The 20,269-nt window shown below is 54.5% G+C and overlaps 1 protein-coding gene across 8 annotated transcripts in view; it reads left to right on the top strand.

Moving 5' to 3' along the window:
• Positions 1-1,834: 1,834 nt before the first annotated feature.
• The window catches only part of SMARCD3 (SWI/SNF related, matrix associated, actin dependent regulator of chromatin, subfamily d, member 3), a 33,708-nt gene continuing 15,273 nt past the window's right edge, over positions 1,835-20,269 (top strand). For 4 of the 8 annotated variants that reach the window (XM_070265237.1, XM_070265232.1, XM_023640012.2 and 1 more), the window contains exons 1-2: positions 1,835-1,949; positions 4,019-4,159. In XM_070265237.1, the coding sequence (XP_070121338.1) occupies positions 4,121-4,159 (39 nt within the window). In that variant the 5' untranslated portion in view covers positions 1,835-1,949; positions 4,019-4,120. The remainder of the gene's footprint in view (positions 1,950-4,018; positions 4,160-20,269) is intronic. The other 4 variants (XM_070265240.1, XM_070265238.1, XM_070265241.1 and 1 more) reach the window with 2 other exon arrangements.

The raw sequence follows: 20,269 nt of genomic DNA, 5'->3' as shown, positions 1-20,269 counted from the left end.
CACCAACTGATGATTGGATAAAGAAGATGTGGTATATATATATATACATACACAGTGGAATACTACTCAGCCATAAAAAAGAATAAAATCGTCCCATTCACAACAACATGGATGGACCTTGAGGGAATTATGTTAAGTGAAATAAGCCAGATAGAGAAAGACAATCTCTGTATGACTCCACTCAAATGAGGAATTTAAACATGTAGACAAGAGAACAGATTAGTGGTTACCAGGGGAAAGGGGTGGGGGTGGGGGATGGGCACAAAGGGTGAAGGGGTGCACCTACAACATGACTGACAAACGATAATGTACAACTGAAATTTCACAAGGTTGTAAACTATCATAATCTTAATAAAAAGTAAAAAGAAAAAACAAAAAAGGTAAACATTCCTAGGAAGGGCAGCACTAAGTTCACGAAAAGGGGCCCAGGAACAAGTTTGAGTAGGGCATTAAGAAAGCACATTTGGGCAGAAAGGCCACCGTGGGTCCTCTGAGTAGCTAGGGTATGAAGGCGGCTGGGGGAGGCACCAAGCCAGTCTTCCCAGGGTGGAGCCCGAGTGAGTTTCCGTCCAGCTTAACATCAACATGTTTTAAAAGGGTGTAAAAGCAGCATTATTCACAGCAGCCAAAAGGTGGAAGCTACCCAATTGTTCATGGACAGATGAATGGATAAACAAAATGTGGTATATGTATATATATACATTGTATATATACATACAATGGAATCTTATTCAGCCTTCAAAGGAAGGAAATTCTGACACAGGCTACAACATGGATGAATCTGAGGACGTTATGCTAAGTGAGATGAGCCAGTCAGGAAAAGGCAAATACTGTATGATTCCATTTATATGAGATACTACGGGAGTCAAATTCATAGAAACGGAAAGTAGAATGGTGGGTGCCCGGGGACTGGGGGAGGGGAGAAACCGGGAGTAATTGTTTAGTGGGCAGAGTTTCAGTTTTGCAAGATGAAAAAGTTGTGGAGATTGGCTGCACAACAATGTGAATATACTTTACAATATTGAACTGTACATTTAAAAACAGTTAAGATGGCAAATTTTATATTATGTGTGTTTTACCACAATTAAAAATTGTTTTAAGTTAAAAAAAATAACAACCAAAAAAAGTGGGGGTGGAAAAGCTCTGCATCTGCCTATGAGCCCCACTCTGCTCGGGGGACAGTGCAGGCCCAGCAGCGCCTCCACCCGCAGCTCCCCGCTGTCTGCCGGCCCCCAAGGCCGCTGCCTGCTGGCTTCTCCTCCCTCTGGCCCCTGCCTAAGGCTGTCTGAGGCTCATCCCTTCTGGCATGTAGGAGTCGATCCCCTCCTGTGTGTCAGGCACTGTGCTAGCTGTGTCTAGTGGTTTGAGGCGAAACTCCTGGGAGAGCCCACGGAGAGACCAGAGCCAGCTCCTCCGCCTGGACATGGAGAAAGGGCCTCTCTTGCTGCCCGAGTCCCTGCAGAGGTGTGAGTAAAGCTGGCTAGGGACCAAGAGTAGACCACGAGTGTGCGAGTGCATAAAGGGTGGGGAAGGTGTCGTCGGTCAGAGCCTGGCCCTGAACCTGGAGTGGAACAGATCCCCCCCACCCTTCCTCAGGGGTGTGTGGTCCTGGAGTAGGTAGTGTCTGCGGTCCCATAGGATGCTCTGACGGTCTGTGTGAATCCGTGGGCTCGTAGGTGCACCTACAGACCTAAGGCACATCTGCGCACGGGCTGAAGATCATGATGGGCCTGGCCGGCCCGCCGCGGTTCTTGGAGCACGGCGATCACACATTCGGATGGATGGGGCTGCCTGCTCTGATCCCTAACTTATTATTAAGCTCCTCGCTCTTTGCAGACGCTCCCTGCGCCTCCCCCGCTCGGGGCTGCAGCGGCGCAGGCGCCGGGCCGAGCCGAGCGCCGAGCGGGGAGCGGGCGGCCGCGCTCCGGGCCGGGGTCCCGGGGGAGCAGGTGAGCGACCCGCGCCGCGCGGCCCCCAGGCCCTTGGCGGAGACGCCGCCCGGCCGCGCTGCGCCGGCGCCCCCGCCTTCCCCGCCTGGCAGTACCCGTCTTGCCTCTGTTGGCATCACCCCTCCTTCCCTTGCCTGGCAGCCCTCCTCCCCCCTGCCTGGTATCTCCTCTCCTCCCGCCTGCCTGGCATCCCTTCTCCTCCCTGCCTGGCAGCCCTCCTCCCCCCTCCCACGTCTGGCATCTCCCCCTCCTCACCCTGCCTGGCATCTCCCCTTCCTCCCCGCTGCCTGGCATCCCCCTCCTCACTCTGCCTGGCACCCCCTTCCGCCCCCCTGCCTGGCACCTTCCTCTTACCTGGCACCCCCCCCCCCCTTCTCCCTGCCTGGCATCTTCCTTCCCTCCTCCTTTCCTGCTCTCTCCCCCGACTCTTGACTCTCTTCCTCCTCCTGCCTGGAACCTCCCCCCACCTCCAGCCTGGCACCTCTTCCTCCCACCCCCTTTCTTACATCTCTTCTGTGACTGGCAAACTCCTGTTCAGCCTCCTCTCTGATACTTTTACCTCCTCATCCTGGCCTGGCACCTCCCCTCCTTCCTTACCTGGTACCTTCTCATCCTCCCTCCACCTGCATTTGGCTCCTCCCCTTTGCCTGGCACCCTTCTGCCTGGTACCTTCCTCTCCTCCCTGTGTCTGGCACCCCCTCCCCCCCCCTCCCGCTTGGCACCTACTCCTCCTCCCCATCGCCTGACACCTCCCCTCTGCCTAGCACTTTCCCTTCCTGCTCCTGCCTGGCATCCTCTCCCTCCTACCCACCCCTCTGCCTGGCACCTCCCCTCCTCCCTCTGCCTGGCATCTCCCCTCCTCCCCCTGCCTGGCATCTCCATTCCTCCCATCCTGCCTGGCACTTCCCCTCCTTCCTCCCTGCCTGACACCTTCCCTCCCCGCCCTTTACCTCCCCTCCTCCCCTCCTGTCTGACTTCTCCCTCCTTCCCCCACCCCACACCTCCCCTTCTTTCCCCCTGCCTGGTACCTTCCCTCCCCTGACCCCCACACCTCTCCTCCTCTCATCCTGCCTGGCATCTTCTCTCCTCCCTCTTTGCCTGGAACCTCCCCCCATACCTCTCCTCCCATTCTGCCTGGCACCTCCCCTCTGTCCCCCACCTGGTACCTTCCCTGCCGCCACATGGCATCCTCCTGCCTAGACACCCCTCTCCCATTCAGGTTGTCCCTCTGTCTTCCACCTTCCTGCAGGGCACCTCTCCCCCAACCCTGGGCTGGCACCCTCTCCCCTATTGGCATCTCCCTCCTTTCATTGTTTCCTTTTGCTCCTCCCCCTTCTCAGAGCCGCCCCCTGGCCAACACCACCTACACTTGACCCTGAACCACTCTCAAGCTCCCCCAATTCCTACAGAACTGCCCTCTGCTCATCCCCCACCATCTGCCCAGAGACTTCAGTTCACAAGTTGGGTTCTGACCCGGCCTACAGCCTTCCTACTCTTGAGTGAGATGGAAGTGGGGAGGGCTGGTGGGGGGCTGCTGGGGCTGGGGGTGAAACTAGGAAGGCTGTGCCCACAGGGAGGGATGAGGAGATTATGCAGCAGGCTGACTCTACCTGCCTGCCACCCCTAGCATTCTCTTGGGACGCCTCTTGTCTCCAGAAGTCATCCAGGCCTGATGTTCATGCCCTTCCCTCCAATGCCCAGCTCTCTCCTCCACCTATTGCCGAGTCCTCCAAACTTGCCTCCTCTGCCAGGCCCTGGGCTCTGCCTGGATCCTTTGCTCTTGTCCTTCCAGCTCTGTCCTGCAGGACCTGGTCTCCGACTGCTTCCTGTACTCACACTGCTCCCACCCCATGCTCTTCCTGGTGCCACCCAGCCCAGGCTGACCCTCGCCTGCTGCCTCAGTCCTGGTCCCTTCCTGCACACCTCCTGTCTTCCTCAGACCTCTTGTCAGGGAGTTGGTCCACATGGCCAGCCCCCTCAGCTTCTTCACCAGCTTCCTGAGATCCCTTGTGAATCTGCCTTTGGGGCTCAGGGTCTGGCCCATCCCTCCCACTGCCCTCTCCTTTCAGATCTTCCTCAGAATGGCCCTTGGTGCTGCAGGCGTGGTGGGCTCTGGGCCCGGGCACCGAGGGGGCACTGGATGACTCCCTTGCTGCAGGACCCTGCCACCTATGACTCCAGGCCTTCAGCACCCACCCACCGTGGTACAGGTAGGTGCTGCCTCCCCTGTACTGCCCAGGAGTAGGAGCCCGGGGGCCTTAGTGGGAGCTGCTGGCTCTTGGCCTTTGGCCCCATGCATGGCTCCATCTTGGCACTTCTGCCCCGGCTGGGTCCAGGGCAGGGCCTCTTCTCATCCCCTCTTGCAGCTGGAGCCTCCACCCAGACCCTGCGGACATCTCCCTCTTCCCTGGCGCTGCCTCTTGCTGAGTGCCCTTTGGCCTCCTGGCATCCCTGGGGCCTGCCTCTCAGGCCAGTCTGAGCCAGGGACAGTGAGCCTGAAGCGAAGTTTTTGGTTCAGGTGAAAATGGTCTGGGGCTCTGGCTTGTTCTGCTTCCTCCCCACCCACAGACCCTCAGACACCCACCTCGTCTCCCCTCAGCCATGCATGTGTGCATGCACATACCCCCCCCCCCCACCGCCGACACACACACACGTGCTCTCTGCTAGCTGGGAGGTACCTGCTGATCCCTGGCACAACTTGGGCTCTAGAAACCTAACCCCAAACATGCTGTGGCAAACCTCTACAAGCCTTCCAGGACCCAGGTCGTGGTTTGTCCTTGGTAGCAGAGGGTGGTGGCAGCCTGTTGCATGGCCTCTGGTGGGAGCCAGCCTTATGTGGCCACTCGGCAGGTCCCGAGCTCAGGGCTGCTCTCAGACCCACTGCACATAAGTTGGACCCTCTTGTCGGAATGAGAGGAGGCCAGCCTGGCTAGTCTCATCTGTCCCTCTGGTCCAGAAGGAAGCTCTGAGGCACTGGGTGGAAAAGCCACCTGCCCAAGGGCCATTCATCCATGGGAAGGGGCTGGAGTGGGGTCTGAAGCCTGCAGTCTGTCTGAACTCTGCCTGCCCAGCCCCTGCTGTCACTGCGGCTCCCTCACTGGTGGGAGTTGCCGGCAACAGCCTGGGTGCTGTTGGGCCCTGGGGGTGTGAGGGATCCAGTCTCTGCCCTCAGGACCCCCATTCCCACAGTGGGAGCAGAGTTGGGTAGTCCCACAGAAAGTGCCACAGTGAATGATTCAGGCTTTGGGTCTCTGAAGAGGGAGACATCAGGAAAGCCCTGGACAGGGGCACTTTGAAGTGGCCTTCAGAGAGCAGGAGGGTGGGGTGGGCTGGTGCCCCGGGGGCGAGGGGTGAGCAGAATGAGAGTGCCTTTCTCAGCTTCTCCTTCCTCGGAAGCAGCAGAGGAACTCGACCTCCTGCTTGGGCTGCTCTGAAGCCCGGGGCACCTTGCCCCCTCTCCGCCCCCCACCCCTCTGGCTGGGTTGTACCCAGGGCAAAATGGTGCTGGTGCTGGCTGCTGGGGACACCTGAGGCCCAGAGGATGGGGCAGCATTGGGTGGCAGTGACAGCTAGTGCAGTCACCTGGTGCTGGTCATCCCAGAAACAAACCAGCGCAGGAAAGTCAAGGCCCCCAAACAAAGATCCCACCCCCTGTCCCACGACCCAACCACCACCTTAGGTTAAGTGTGGACCTGTTCCTCAGCTTGTGGGGGGCTTAGTCTTTTAATGCAGGATCCTAAAGACAAGGAGTGATCTAGTGTGCTAACCACATTCTTTCTGGGTGGCTCTAAGGTTCTGGGGTATCTGAGGTGCAGTCCAGGGGGGCTGATGGGGAGACCGCTGAGTCCCTGGGAGGGACCCCAGAAACAGGCCCCGACATGGCGACATGGCGAGTGCTCGTAAATTGCGGCTGATTAGGGCTGCCCTGAGCTGAGCCCTCAGGGGCTACGCAGCAGCAGGAAGGGGCAACACTGGCTGTAGACCTTGCCTGAAGGAGGTGATCCCTCTGAAGGGGGACAGTGGGGGAAGGGAAGCTTGAGAAGACTGAGGGACCTGGGAGGCCCTGGGGGCAGTGGATGCATCCCAGCTTCATCAGGTGCCCGAGTGACTCCGGCCACAGGCAAATTAAGGGTTCATCCTGGGATTCCTGGGGAGTCAGGAGCCCTATCCTCTCCATGTGATGGTGGTGAGGGGCGGGGGACTGGGGAAGTATCTGGTGTTTTATTTTGGAGTCACATTAACATAAAATTGGCCTTCATTCAGCTTGTGCAGTCGCAGGCGTGGAGCTGGCTTTGACGCTCCGGCTTGGGCACGTGCTGTCATTTGGATGCTGACAGCGCCGAGCTAGCGTCTAGACAGCGTGAGCCCAGGCGCAGCAGCTGGAGGCTGCCTTCGCCCGAAGCGCTGGCTGTGTGATTACAAGTGAGAGCTCGTTGTTAGTGAGTGTTAAGTGGTAGAGGTAATGAGCTGGAGGTGTCACGGGAGGAGGTGTCACGGGAGGAGGCTGAGCTGCAGACATGCAGGATGAGTGAATGGCCCTGTTTGGGCTGGATTTTGAGCCCTCTGGAATTGCCGCACCAGAGGGGTCAGCCTGCTTCCGGTGGGCGCTCAGCTGAGGGACACTTTGTGGGGGCCATGGCTGTGTCCCCTGGTGTCCTATGCTAGTGAAGGATGTTCGGACCCTCAGTAACTTGTAAGGGACCCTACGGGAGAGTAGTCACCTGCTTTAGCCTGGCCCACCTCTTGATTTGCATCCCAAGCTGTGAAAACAATTTCTTTGTGACCTAAACTTACTTCCAGGAAATCTGAGAAAATGTCTAAAGAGCACGTGGCCCGCTCGTACCTTTACTGGAGTTGACAAACTTGGACCATCTCCCATGTCAACCCTCTTTGCAGACTGAAGAACATTCTGAGGCCTGGAGTGAGGGACAGTGTGCTGTGAGGAAAGGGGAGAGAAGCAGAGACGAGAAGATGCGGGAAGATGCACTTCTGCTCCACCTCATCCCAAAAAGGGTTTGAGGTAGTTTGCAAAGACACATATAGTGAGGAGATGGGCCAAGGGGCGTAGGGTAGGGAAGGTATGTCGTAGCCAGGGATGAGGTTAGTGCATGAAACGAAGACCCAAGGCCCCTCCCACAGTGGGCCAACAGGAGCAGGTACGTGATTCACACAGCCCGTAAGACAAAAATCAAACCATTCGCTCAAAACCACTGTGATTTCTGAACCTGAGACCCCGAGAAGTCTCTCTTGTGTGATGATATGTGGGGGATACTGTGTGACAAAGTTAAGGAATGTCCTCAACAATACCGCAGCAGTTTCCTAGGGTTAGGGCAAGGAGCAACACCGTGCTGGGCTGCCGTATAAAGCTTGCTGGTCGTGTTCAGTCCCAAGATAAAATTGAGAACAACTAGAGGAATGCGTTGCCTGCCTTCAGGAAATACTCTCTGTGTTCATATTTACAGCAACATTTCCCGTAAATATCAGGCAGCAGGAAGGCCTATTTAAAATCAGGAATCAAGTCCAGAGTCACGTTCTTGGGGGGGTAATATCCTCATGTGACAATAAAGACCTCCGTCAGCACATGTGCCCAACAGGTGAGTTTGGGTTCAGGGAGAGACCAGTCACACACCTTACCCCCACCCTGAACCCACTGAGAAACAGACTCAGATGTCAGGGATCTGTCAACTTCATGGCAGGGAAAGAGACTGAAGAAAGAGGCTTGAACCTGGGGCCAGATGTAGAAGGCAGACCTACGCCCTAACCTGGGTTTGCTTACGCAGAAGATGGGCTCCCTCCTGGGGGCAGACCTGCCCAAAAGGGAAGGGCAAGCTGTGGGGACCAGCCCTGACTTCACCGTCCCCCCACCCAGGAGAGAAACTTGTCCAGTAGGTGTCAGACCCTCACTGCCTCATTAGACAGAGCCTCTCCAAAGCGGGGGAGAGGTGTGGGAGAGGTGACAAGATTATTCCAGAATCTCCTCTCCAGGGGAATAGAGTAGAAATTTCCTTGTCAACACATGAAATCAAGAGAATAGGGTCTCTGCCGCAGTGGGGGTAGGGCCGGCCACATTGCTTATGGTGACATCGAGGTTCAAGTCCAGACCTGGCAGTGACCTTTGACCCTACCCTTTCCTTCTCTCTCCATCAGAACAATCCCCTCATCCATTCCATCTTCCATTTCTTCTTGGGCTTCGGGTTCCTGTCTTCACTCAGGGCCTTCACATATGCTTTTCCCTTTGCCTGCAACACCCTTCTAGCTCCCTTCACCTGCCTAATTACATTCATCATTCAAGTCTTGACTTAAATGCTACTTCTTCCAGAGACACCTTCTCCCACCCTGATTAGGTGTAAAGTTCCCCCTTCTTGTTTGTAGCATGTGCCAAAAATTTAAATATTTTATTGTAGTGCTCCTTAAAGGCGCACACTCGTCTGTCTTGTTCAGCACAGTACAGAAGAATATTTCTTGAAGGAACGAGCAAATGAAAGAGGCAGTGAGGGGAGAAGGAGATGGCTCTGACAGCTGACCCTAACATGAGCCTGGGATCCCTTTGCAGTGTTGGCCCCGCCCTCTCTACACCCCCACTACCCGAGGGTGGGCCTTCCTTGCCTACCCACCTTGACCTGCCAACACCTGAGCTGCTCCACACAGGTGCTCTTGGCCCACGCCGTGCAGTCCCTCTGCCGCAGGATCTGCTTACCATGTTCACAGAAGTTCGTTCCATCTTCAGTGCTTCTTGTGGTGAGGGAGACTCCTCCTCCCTTGACCCTGGTCTTGCCCTTTGGAGTCACAGAGAATAAACCCCTTTCTGCCTCCCTTACGTCTGCCCGCCTGCCGACATTTGCAGGCAGTTCTCCACACCCCCGATGTCTGCTGTCAGGAACATCCGGCCCTGGCTTCTCCAGATGTTGCTTACCTGGGGGCCTGTGCGGGCTGCTCACCACCTTGGTGCCCACCTGGAGTCAGAGGGGCGGGGCTGCCTAGTGGTGTCAGACAGGCGTTGAGCCACCCAGGCCTCCGTTGACAGATGAGCTCTGCCCCTTACCAGTTAGACTGAGTTGGGAAGAGGCACTTAGTTCTCTGAGCCTCAGTGTGTCTCGTCTGTAAGATGGGGCTTGATGCCCCTTCTGTGAAGATTCCATGGATACTGAGTACCGAGTGCCCCTCACAAGGCCTGGCACGTGGTGAGTGTCACGAATGCCCCTCGTCACCATGTGGGTTAAAATGTGATGCTCATCACTGCCTCAGCTCCAGGTGGTGTCAGTAAACCCTGTGACCAGTGTCTCCCTTGGTTCCAGGCCCTGCTTGCTATTCTGCCATGACACCATTGGCTCATAAAGGCCTGGAATCAGAGAGAAGACCCCGGGGCTTTCCTCCCACCAGCCAGGGAGTCACTTCTCCCTGGTCCCGCATCTGTGAACTCATCTTGTCAGTTTGAGCCCCCACCTTTCCAGCCCTCAGCTCTGCATCCAGCCTGATGCAATCTGCATATTTGAGAGGCCTGCCTTCTTTGCCTTTAATAAAGTTTTTAGTTGGTTGGGGGGCGGGGGGAAGCGAGCCAGTGGGGCCCCGGGGAGAGCCCTGTGGTCCTCTGGCTCTCCTGGCCTGTAAACAGATTTGATGGGTTTCAGCAGCTGAATCAACAGCGGGGGCCCAGGTGGGTGGGCTTGGAGGAGGTGCTGCGGCACCTTGGGGAGGGGTCTGAGTAGAGGGAGGACAAGCTAAGCCCCAGCTTCGTCTACAAATCCCACTCCACCCCGCCCCCACCCAGAGGGATGCAGCATTTTGCTTTTGCCGTTTCTTGCCTCAGTTTCTCCTCTGAGCCCCTACTTTACCACCCTCACCCCCATCTTATCCTGGACTCTTCCTTCAGGAGAAAACTCGGTCTTAGAAGCCCTTTCAAAAAATGCCTGTTGGGTAGATGACAGCCCCAGCTGTCAGGACTCCCCCCACCACACCCCCCCAAGCCCCCAAGCCCCACCCCACTTCCTCAGCAGCACCTGAGACTCTAGAGCAGTTACGATGGGAAGGAAAGGAGTCAAGCAGGCTGGGCCCGGAATAACGGCAGCCGGTGTTGATTGAGGGCTCCCTGAGAGTTTTAAGAATTGTTTTAAGAACTTTTTATGGCTTAGCTGATTTATCCTCACAACACTATGAGGTAAATGCTGTTATTATTGTCATTACTTTAAGATGAGAAACTGAGGCCGAGAGGGGTTAAGTAACTTCCCAGCGGTTAGGACAAGAATGCCAGCTGGGGTGTCTTCATTGCACCCTCAGAGGTATGTGGGGACCCAAACCGCAGTGGCCTCAAAGGGCAAAGCAGCCAGCCCTTCATCCAGGCCCCAGCCATCCTCCTTTGAGCCCCAGCACTGAGGCCCAACGTCGAAGGCTTGTTGTCATCCTGGACCAAGCTCTGGCCGCTCATTTACATTAATAGCTGGGTCTCTAGGGGCATTAGAGTTTGCAACTCCTAAATGGGGAATGGGGGAGTATGGTGAATAGGGGAGCTCCTGTCCCTTTAAAAAGGGACAGCCCCTCCTCAACTCCGTCTGATTGTTTCCAAGCGAATTGGTGGTGGGCTTGTGTTGCCAGATTTCCTGTTTTTTGAGAGATTCTGGGAATTTGGCTTTTGATGTGAAATCTCCTAACTTTTAAGGTTTTTAAAAGTGTTTAAGTCACAGTGTGGGCTAAGTGAAACCTGCCTGCCTTGCCCCGTTTGCAACATCCACCTGAGCTTTCCTTACCCCATCACCCGTCACCTGTCATCTTGTCTACTCCTCAGACCCAGAACCCTAAATCAGCATTTTTCAACCCCAGAACTGGAGGGTCCCCAGGCGTCCGTGGGCCCCAGTTTGAGAAACATTGTATTAAGAATTGCTGTCACTTTAGGTAGTCTCTTGTCATCAATGAGTTATAAACAGAATGCAAAGAGTATGGTCAAAAATGTGAGGATTGTCCCCCAAGTAGAGATCAGGGACCCCACTTTGAGAAGCATTGTCGATTAATCTTCAATGATGTGCTACTGATGGGAAGGGCGCGAGCTCGTGCAGAATCCCCCCGTTAGCTGTTTTAACCCAGAGCAGTGGCTGCTGAGGGAATTCAGGGTCCCTTTGACAAACAGCTGGGGGGATGCAGTCAGATGATGGGCTGAAAGTACATTGACCTTGAGATCAGAATGTGGAAGTCTGAGCCCCACCTTCGACAGCAGTTCATTGTCTAGCTCTGAGTCAATCATTAACCTTGTGTTCCTCATCTTTAAAATGGGTATAGTAATATCCAGCCCTTTAACTTCCTGGGATGTTAATGAACCAACTTAAGTAATGCATATTGAACTGTTTTGTAGGCTGCTAAGCTCCATGAAGATAAATGTGTTCATTGGAGGTGTTTAACAGAGTCTCTCCCAGTATCTTGAGTATGACACATAAATGTGGGCTGGATGCAGAGGTGTGCTGGTAAATATTTAACAACTGGCTCTTGACAGGGTGGGAAGGGGGAGTTGAAGTCTCATTTGTATCATTTGCCAATTTCCAGGGTATAAATACTCCTATCATGGCTGATTTTAAACTACCAACGTGACATTCCAGCACATCACTGGATGTTACTATGATTGAGTAAATTCGCTGCCAGTTGAAGACTAAACCCAAAGTGTGTAGATTTTCTGGAGTCAGGGCTTTGTCCTGGTACCTGTCCTTTGTCAATACATTCAGCAAAGACTTGGATGAAGAGAGAAGGTCGTGCTCACTGGATTTATGAATGATGCACAGCTGGAAAGGATGGTAAATATATTGGATTACAAGATGAATATTAAGAGGAATAAATATAAGTGTCTATTCCTGAGTCCAAAAAGGCAACTTTACAAGTGTGGGATGGGGAGACATGTTTTGGCACAATCAGAGTAGAAACAGAGTTGAGGTTTTAATTGACAGTGAGTTCAGTACAGGTCCAAAGTGGGCTGCGTGGTCACCAACAAGCGACTCATTGATGGCAGTGATGACTTTATTCAGTCCTTGCTGACTTAGAGGGAATTTTCACATATGTCCTCTCATTACTATTTTGCTACTCACAGTAACCCAGTGAGAGGTGAGATGATGGTCTCCTCATTTTAAAGATGAAGAGACTGAGGCTCAGAGAGGATGACATGACTTGGCACTTTTGTCCTCCAGTCAGTAGGTGGTGGAATAAAGACTCGAACTCAGGTCTCTGGCCCAGGTTCTGCCCTGTGTTGTGCTAACAGAGCACCTTGTTCTGAGCACCATGCTTCCAGGCTTCAGGCAAACCAGAAGATGTGAGAGGAGAGGCCTGGTGTCGCAAGGACTGCCAAGCAGGTCACAGGGAGACCCATGTAGGAATAGTAAAGAGCGCTGTTGGGGGCAGATTCGTTTCCCAGGGCTGCTGTAATAAAGTCCCAGACAGGGCAGCTTGAACACGGAAACGCATTGTCTCAGGGTTCTGGAGGCTGGAAGTCCGAGATCAAGGTGTCGGCAGGGTTGGTGCCTTCTGAGGGCCGGGAGGGAAGCATCTGCTCCAGCCCCTCTCCTTGGCTTGTGGCCAGCCGTAGTCCCCTTCTATCTCTTGGCATTGTCTTCCCTCTGTGCTTGTCTGTCTCTATGTCCTAATTTGCCCTTTTTCTAAGGACACCGGTCTTATTGGATTAGGGTCACCCTAACGCCCCACTTTAACTTGATTACCTCTGTAAAGACCCTGTCTCCAATAAGGTCACGTTCTGAGGTACTGGGGCTTAGGACTTTAACATATGAGTTTGAGGGAGACACAGTTCAATACAGAACCGAGGGACTTTGATAGCTGTCCTCAGAATTTGGAGCATGTCTTATGAAGGAGGGAGAAGAAGAGCTCCAGGTGGTTAGAAGCTTCAGGAGGTGACCCTGGGTCATACCTGCCACAGGAAGAACCAAGGCCCTAAGGGATAATTTGACTCACTGCCACTGTGGAACCCTTGGCTGCTAGAGCACTGGCTCCAACTTTCCTCGCGCAGGAACGTGCAGAGCCGGAGGGAGGGCTCTGGCCCTTCTGTTCCCATGGACACCCTGAGCATCCAGTGTGCCACTGGTGCAGCAGCTAGCCCACAGCCCACCCCACAGCCTGCCCCACAGTCAGCCCACAGCCAGCCCACAGCCAGCCCCACAGTCAGCCCATAGCCAGCCCACAGCCTGCCCACAGTCAGCCCACAGCCCACCCCATAGCCCACCCACAGCCAGCCCTACAGCCCTCCCACAGTTGGCCCACAGCCCACCCACAGTCGGTCCAAAGCCCACCCCACAGCCCACCCACAGTCAGTCCCCAGCCAGCTCCATAGTCAGCCCACAGCCAGCTCCATAGCCTGCCCACAGTCAGCCCACAGCCCACCCCACAGTCAGCCCACAGCCCACCCACAGTCAGCCCACAACCAGCCCCACAGCCCACCTACAGTCAGCCCACAGCCAGCCCCACAGTCATCCCACAGCCTGCCCTACAGCCAGCCCCACAGTCAGCCCACAACCAGCCCCACAGCCTACCTACAGTCAGCCCACAGCCAGCCCCACAGTCAGCCCACAGCCTGCCCTACAGCCAGCCCCACAGTCAGCTCCGCTGCTGCTGCTGAGCCCTGGATGCCCTCACTACCTCCCGAGTACCTGAGGCGCAGCTCCCAGGAACTCATGGATTCCACCATCACCCTGGGGCATGGCTGCAGCTGCTGGCTTCTCCACCACTGCCACTGAGGCTGCATACCCCACCAAGCCACAGCCCCTCTGAGGAGGTAGCTGGTAGGGGGTGATTGCCTCTCTTCTCCATAAGGAAACCCAGAGCTCTGGAATGGGGTGGACTGGTCCTTCACTCTCCCCTACCTCGTGCCAGAGCTGTGGCCATCCTGGGGCAGGAGTTGGCATGAGCTTCTTGCATCTCCCACCCTGTCGATGCCTTTGGCCCCATCAGTCCCTATCTGGTCCTCAAACTCATTGAGTCCCGAGGGCTGAGGGTGTGTCTAGCGTGTGAGTCAGCAGCACTTTGCATAGGACAGTCACATGTAGGTGCTCACTAAGCCTGTGGAGTGGGGACAGCAGAGGAGGGGAGGGGTTGGGTGCAGGAGGAGGCCCTGCTTCTCCTTCAGATGCCTCCATCAGCAGCTCCCGAACCTCAGCTTCCCTAGACCCAGCAAGCGGCCTCACCAGTTCTTCTTAGGTTTAAGTCCAGTTGATTCGCTACTTGTGGTGGCTCCTGAATGTCTCCCCCCGTCCTTTTCTGCAGCCCCTACCAAGTTTCTGGGCTGCTCACACAGGCTTCCCACATAAGACCCACCCTGAAGACTAATACCACTAGTGGTCGTTCTCTGCTCAAGGAAGCTTCCAGTGGTTTGGGTAGAACCCAGACTCCCCATGGGCTTCCAAAGCCACCATAATTAGCCAGTATGAATAATCACCTGGCCAACCCCTCACAGGTACCCTCCGGGGCATTTGGGACAACCCCTGCAGCTGAAGGCCTGCAAAGGATTCCTGTTTTCACTGCTCACCTAGCTGGGGGTTGGTTGGTGGCAGGACCACCATTACCCAGAGGCAGGGCAGGGCAGCGGCAGCCGAGCCCGTGGGGTCAGGCGGGCTTGGCATCAGGAGGCTAGTAGTAGCAGTGACTGCTTGATAAGTGTTTACTCTGTGCTGAATTCTGCACATGCACGACCTCATTTTAATCCTCACATCCACCCGTGAGTCAGGTGTGGGGCTCCCTATCTTGCAGATGAGGAAAATGAGGCTCAGACAGGTCAGGTGACTTGTACCAGGTTATGGTCACTCAGTGGCCGAGCCAGGTGTGAACCAAAGATTGTCTGACTCTACATCAGTGGTTCTCAAGCTGGGGCAATTTTACCTTCCAGGGACAAAGGACAATGTCGGGAGATATTTTTGTTTGTCACATTGGAGTTGGGGAGAGGGTGCTGGTAGAATTTACGGGATAGATGCCAGGGATGCTCCTGACATCGTAAGGTACACGAGACAGCTCCCACAATGATCATCCAGCCCAAAATGTCACCATTTCCAAAGTTGAGAAGGCCCGTCTGGAGTCCACGCTCAGAGCCATCACACCATGGAGCTTGCAGAGACCCCACCCAGGGCAACGGGTTCAGGGCCTGGGGGAATACAGGGCCCCAGAAGAACTGGAGCAGGGCAGTCAGGCCCCATTGTCATAGCCCTGGCCCAAGACAGACTCAGATGCACTGGCCGAGGCAAGAGCCCAGATCCGGGAGGAAGGGCACAGGGTGAGGGGAGGCGGAGGAGCGATTCAGAGGCGGTTCGTTATGCAGGTGGGTGAGGGGCACCAGCCAGACTTAGTTACAAAGGTTTGCAGAAACCAGGGGCAGTGTGCCAAGCAGGACCAGGCCCTGAGACCACCCCCCCCCCCGTCTCCGTCCCCCCGGCCTGCTCTTTGGGGAGTCTTCACGAGGCCTCTTGGCTGACACCGCAGGTATTTGAGCCCAAGAGTAAAGCACAGTCTGCTGACTTCCAGGGTGTGCTGTGTGGGGACACGGGAGAGGCTGAGCCTGGCTTTGATCGTGACATCCTTGGTTATAGACAGGGCTTGCAGACCTCGCAATCCCGCATGCTTTGCCTGGTTCCCCAAGAAATCTGCAGTCCTCTGAGCATAGGTGGAGCCCTTTATTTTTTGCTCAGATCATTTCTCCTACCCCTCTCAGGCCAGGCTGCACCCTCTGAGTTCTCCAGACCTATGGCCACCGAGTGGCACCAGGAAGGCTGGACAAGGTGGCACTAGGGCTGCCCCAGGGCTGCCTGCCTATGCCCTATGGCCAGGTAACCATGTGTTCCCAAAGGAAGCATGCACTGAGGTGGCTAGGTGGGAGGCCAGGGAGGCATGTTGACGTGGCAGTCCGTGTGCCTGTTTCCCACCCAGGAGCTACAGGGATGCACAAGTGTGTGTCCACTCATAAGGCAGGAGGAGCCACTGAACCGCCCACTGCTTGGCCCGCAGGAGCCAGCAGCTGGTTCCAAGTTTAAATAGGATTCATTTTTGGCTAAAAGGTAATTCTTACACTGGAACTAAAGGTTCTTCCTCAAACACATTTATTTTAGATACCTTGACAGCAAATCTTCTAGAATTTATATTCCCAATGTTTGAAACAATCTGCTTGAGGTTTTTGGCGGTATATTTTAAAAGATAAATGAAGATAATTCAGCTTAAATGTATAGGCCTCCGGGGATCTCCATTTCCTTCTTTAAAAAGCAGGTGTTTGGGGAAGGTGGAGGGGTCTGTGTGTGTGTGTGTGACTATCCCCAGCAGGCAGGCACTGCACCAGGGGACATCAGGAGGCAGCGTGGGATGAGGGAGAGAACCCAGGGACATTGAGGCTGCGAGACCCAATTTGCAGTCCCAGCCCCACCGCATAATAGCACAGTGACTTTCGGCAAGTCACATGGCTTTTTAGAGCCTCCTTTCCCTTATCTTCAGAGTGGGAATCCTAGTATCCACCTGATGGGTCTCTGTGCGTGAAAGTGCTTGTTCAACAGTCCAGTCTGGTACAGAGTGGAGATGATATTATTAATTCTGTGATAACATGAGCTCAGACTGGAACATCATCCAGCATTTGGAAGCATGCTAGAAATCCCGAGTTGACGTGGAGTGGGCTCTCTCTACACACCTTTGAGATATTAGGGTCTCTACCACGTACCAGATACTTGGGATTTATCTGCATACAAAACATAAAGACCCCTGCCTTTTTGGAGCTCTCATTCTAATGGGGGAAGGAGAAGTTAAACACTAACATCGAAAGTAAGTAGATTATGTAGAATGGTGGAAGGTGTGCCATGCTATGGGAGGAAATTGAGCAGAATAAAAGAGATAAGGAGGGTGGAGGGGAGGGGAAAGCCTGTAGTTTTTAATAGGGTGGATAGATTGTGCCCCATTGAGAAGGGGTCATTTGGACAGACTTTAGGAGGTAAGGGAGTTAGCCATGCAGACAGCTGGAGGAAGAGTGTCCCAGGTGGAGGGAACAGCAGGCTCAAAGCCCCAAGGCTGGCAAATGCCTGGAGTTTCTGAAGAACCACAAGGAAGCCAGAGGCTGGGGCAGAGAGAACAGTGAGGGAGTGGCAGGAAGTGAGGGCACAGAGGGAGCAGAGAGTGGCGATGGGCCTGGATCCTGGGAACTATAGGACCTTGGCCCTCACTCGGAATAAGATGGGGGCCTTGGGAGAGTTTTGAGCAGAGAAGCGATGTGATCCGACTCCTTTTTAAAAGGACCACTCTGGTTGCCAGGTTGAGAATAGACTTTTGGAGGGAGGGCGGAAGCAAGCTATTTAGTATTCACGGATTGGACCAGGGTGGTCGCAGTGGGGAGGTGAGAGGGCTTGGATTCTGGATCCAGAGCCAACAGGACTGGCCTGCAGATTGGATGTGGGATGTGAGAGAAAGACAGGATTCCAGGATCATTCCAAGGTTGTGGGCTTGAGCAATGGCAAGGAGGGCGAGGACTGTGGGTAGAGAGCCACGTTTGAGGTGGAGGAGCAGGAGTTTCACTGTGGGCATATTAAGTTCGAGCTATCTATTAAAGATCAAAGGTCCAGGTGGAGGGGCCGGCCCCGTGGCATAGTGGTTAAGTTCACATGCTCTGCTTCGGCAGCCCGGGGTTCTCAGGTTTGGATCCTGGGCATGGACTTAGGCACTGCTCATCGGGCCATGCTGTGGTGGTGTCCCCCATACAAAATAGAGGAAGATTGCCACAGATGTTAGCTCAGGGCCAATCTTCCTCACACACACACAAAAAATCCAGGTGGACGTCTTGAGTAGACAATTGGATACATGAGTCTAAGGACTGAGAGAGAGGACTAGGCTGGAGGAAAACTTCTGGAGTTGCCAACATATAGATGGTATCTAAAGCTATGAGATTGGATGATGGATGAGATTGCCAAGGAAGCGATTGTGGAGAAGTGAAGAGGACCAAGGACTGAGCCCCAAGGCACTCCAACACTGAAAGGGAAGGAGAGCTGAACATCCAAGGAGACTGAGAAGGGGTAGCTAGGGATGCAAGAGGAAAACCAAGAGAGAGATAAGTGTCCTATGAGTCAAGGGAAGAAAGTATTTCAAAGAGGAGAGTGCTGATCTGTGTTGAATGCTGCAGTTGGTTGAGCAGGATGATGCCTGAGAACTGATGGTTGCGTTTGGCAGCAGGGAGGTCATTGGTGGCCCTGATAAGACCATTTTCAGTGGAGTAGTAGGATGAGTACCTGAAGGGATTGGGATTCAGGGAGAACTGAAGACAGCAAATGTAGACAACTCTTTTGAGAAGTTTTGTTGCAACTAGGCAGTAACCGATGGGATAAGCAGGGTTGTGAGAGTTTTTTTCAGGTGGGAAAATGCCAGTACTTCTGCGTGCTGATGGGAGTAATCCAGTAGAGAGGGGAGAGCTGATGATGCGCTGGTGTGGGAGAGAAGTGCGGGAGCAATGTCCTTGAGGGTGTGAGAGGGGCGGGGAGCTAGTATACAGGGGATGGCCAGCTTTAGACCAGAGCACAGATAACTCAGCTGTAGGAACTGGGAGGGGTTGGTGGGAGGTGGGAGGATGTGAAGGGAGTCTCTGGAAGTTCTTCAGAAGCTTCTGTTTTCTCAGGGAAGTGAGAAGCAAGGGCATCAGCTGGGAGTGAGGAGGGGGGAGGAAGAGTTGGAGGTTGGAGGAGGGAGAAGATGTGAAAAACTCCTGGAGGGGAGTGGGAGCAGGAAAGGACGTGAACAGACTAGGGCAAGAGTGGGACACCTGGGCAGCTGGGGCCGTTGATGGCCATGCTCCTGAAATGACAGTGAGACCAGCTCAGGGCGGTTGTGTGTCTCTCTCCAGCCACGTTCAGTGCCAGGGTGCAGAGGAGTACAGAGTTAGTGAAGCTGGATTTAACTCTTAAGTAAGAGAGTCAAGAGTATATGCAAGAGAGGTTAAAATGGTAAATGTATGTATGTATGTAAGGGTGTGGTTGTGATGAGGGGTGAGGGTCAGAGAAGAGGACTGGGGTTTCCAGCAGAGTCGTGGGCTCTGGGGGTCAGGTTTCTGGACAGAGTGAGCTGGAAAGAAAGGAGATGGTGGTCAGAGAATTGGGTGCTGACGACTGATATTAGGGGTGAGGGGCTGTGGTTGCTGGAATTATAAGGTCCAAGAGATGACTCTGGAGTGAGTGGCTGAGGAAGGCTGGGGGATCACTAGAGGAGAGGTGGCCAAGTAACTGAGAGACCAGAGGTGTGGGAAGGACCATCCATGCAGATCCCGAAAAGCAGAAAGAAGAGGACAGGAGTCATGCTAGAGGGAGTGACAGTGAGCCAGGAGCTAAAACGCTCAAGAGATGAGGTGCTGTGTTGGGGGGTGAGATGCAAAGCCAGGGGTCTGGAAGCCGCAGTGAGGGGCCAGGAGGGTCCCTACCCCAGGTCAAGGCTCTGGGGGAAACACTGCCACCACATGGAAGGTTTCAGCGGAAGCGTTCCTCAGCGGGGAGCCCGGCTTCTGTAGCAAGAAGGCCAAAGCGCGTTCACAGAGGTGGCTGAGTGTAGTGGAAATTTTACTTAGGACAGACCATGCAGTAGAAGGGTTCAGGTTGGTGGGAGATGGGAGCAGAAAGGGGTACACAGGGCTCTATGGAGGTGAGAGTGCAGGAGTTGAGGGGAGTCTGGGACTTTCTGTGACGCCTGACCCAGTCAGGGAAGAAGGGCATGATGCCAGTAAGGCAGGTGCACTCAAGACAGACCATGGCACAGAGGCAGAGTGTCGGGCTAGGAGCGGGGACGGGCAATGCAGAACGGAAAGTGCCCTTTCAGACCCTGTGAGCAGGGCTCACCTCTGACTCCTAAGGGAGTTGAAGGCATCTGGGAGACCAGGTCTGCATGTTGCTTCCATGGATGTTTTGTCTATACGTGCCACTGCCCATTTGGTTTAATTTCCCAAAAAAATTCTTTAAGGAAATACAGATGAATTTTTTTTCTATTCAATTTTCTTCACTCAGGTGACATCCTAGACCTCAGAATGTAGTGTATGGCAGAATTCCCTCTGATCACCTGGTCAGAGCAGTCACTGAGGCCTCAGAAGCTTCCTGGGGTGAGGGACGGGACATTAGGCCACAAGGAGATTGTCCTGACCGTGGTCATGATGGAGCACTGAGCTGTGAGAGGGGAGAGGAATCAGAGGTGTTAGGATGGGGCTGCTGTCTGCCAAGGGAGAGGAAGGCCGGGGCCTAGGAGCTGTGGGGCGTGAGCAGGGCAGGAGTGATGGCTTCAGCCAGACAGAGGGTGTTGTGGGGATGGGTGGGTTTCCCAGCCCTGGCTGCCGGGCAACCACGAGGCAACCAGTGGAG

The sequence above is a fragment of the Equus caballus genome, chromosome 4, assembly GCF_041296265.1.
Source record: "Equus caballus isolate H_3958 breed thoroughbred chromosome 4, TB-T2T, whole genome shotgun sequence".
In the NCBI taxonomy this organism is placed as follows: domain Eukaryota; kingdom Metazoa; phylum Chordata; class Mammalia; order Perissodactyla; family Equidae; genus Equus; species Equus caballus.
This window is presented reverse-complemented; position numbering and strand designations above follow the sequence as displayed.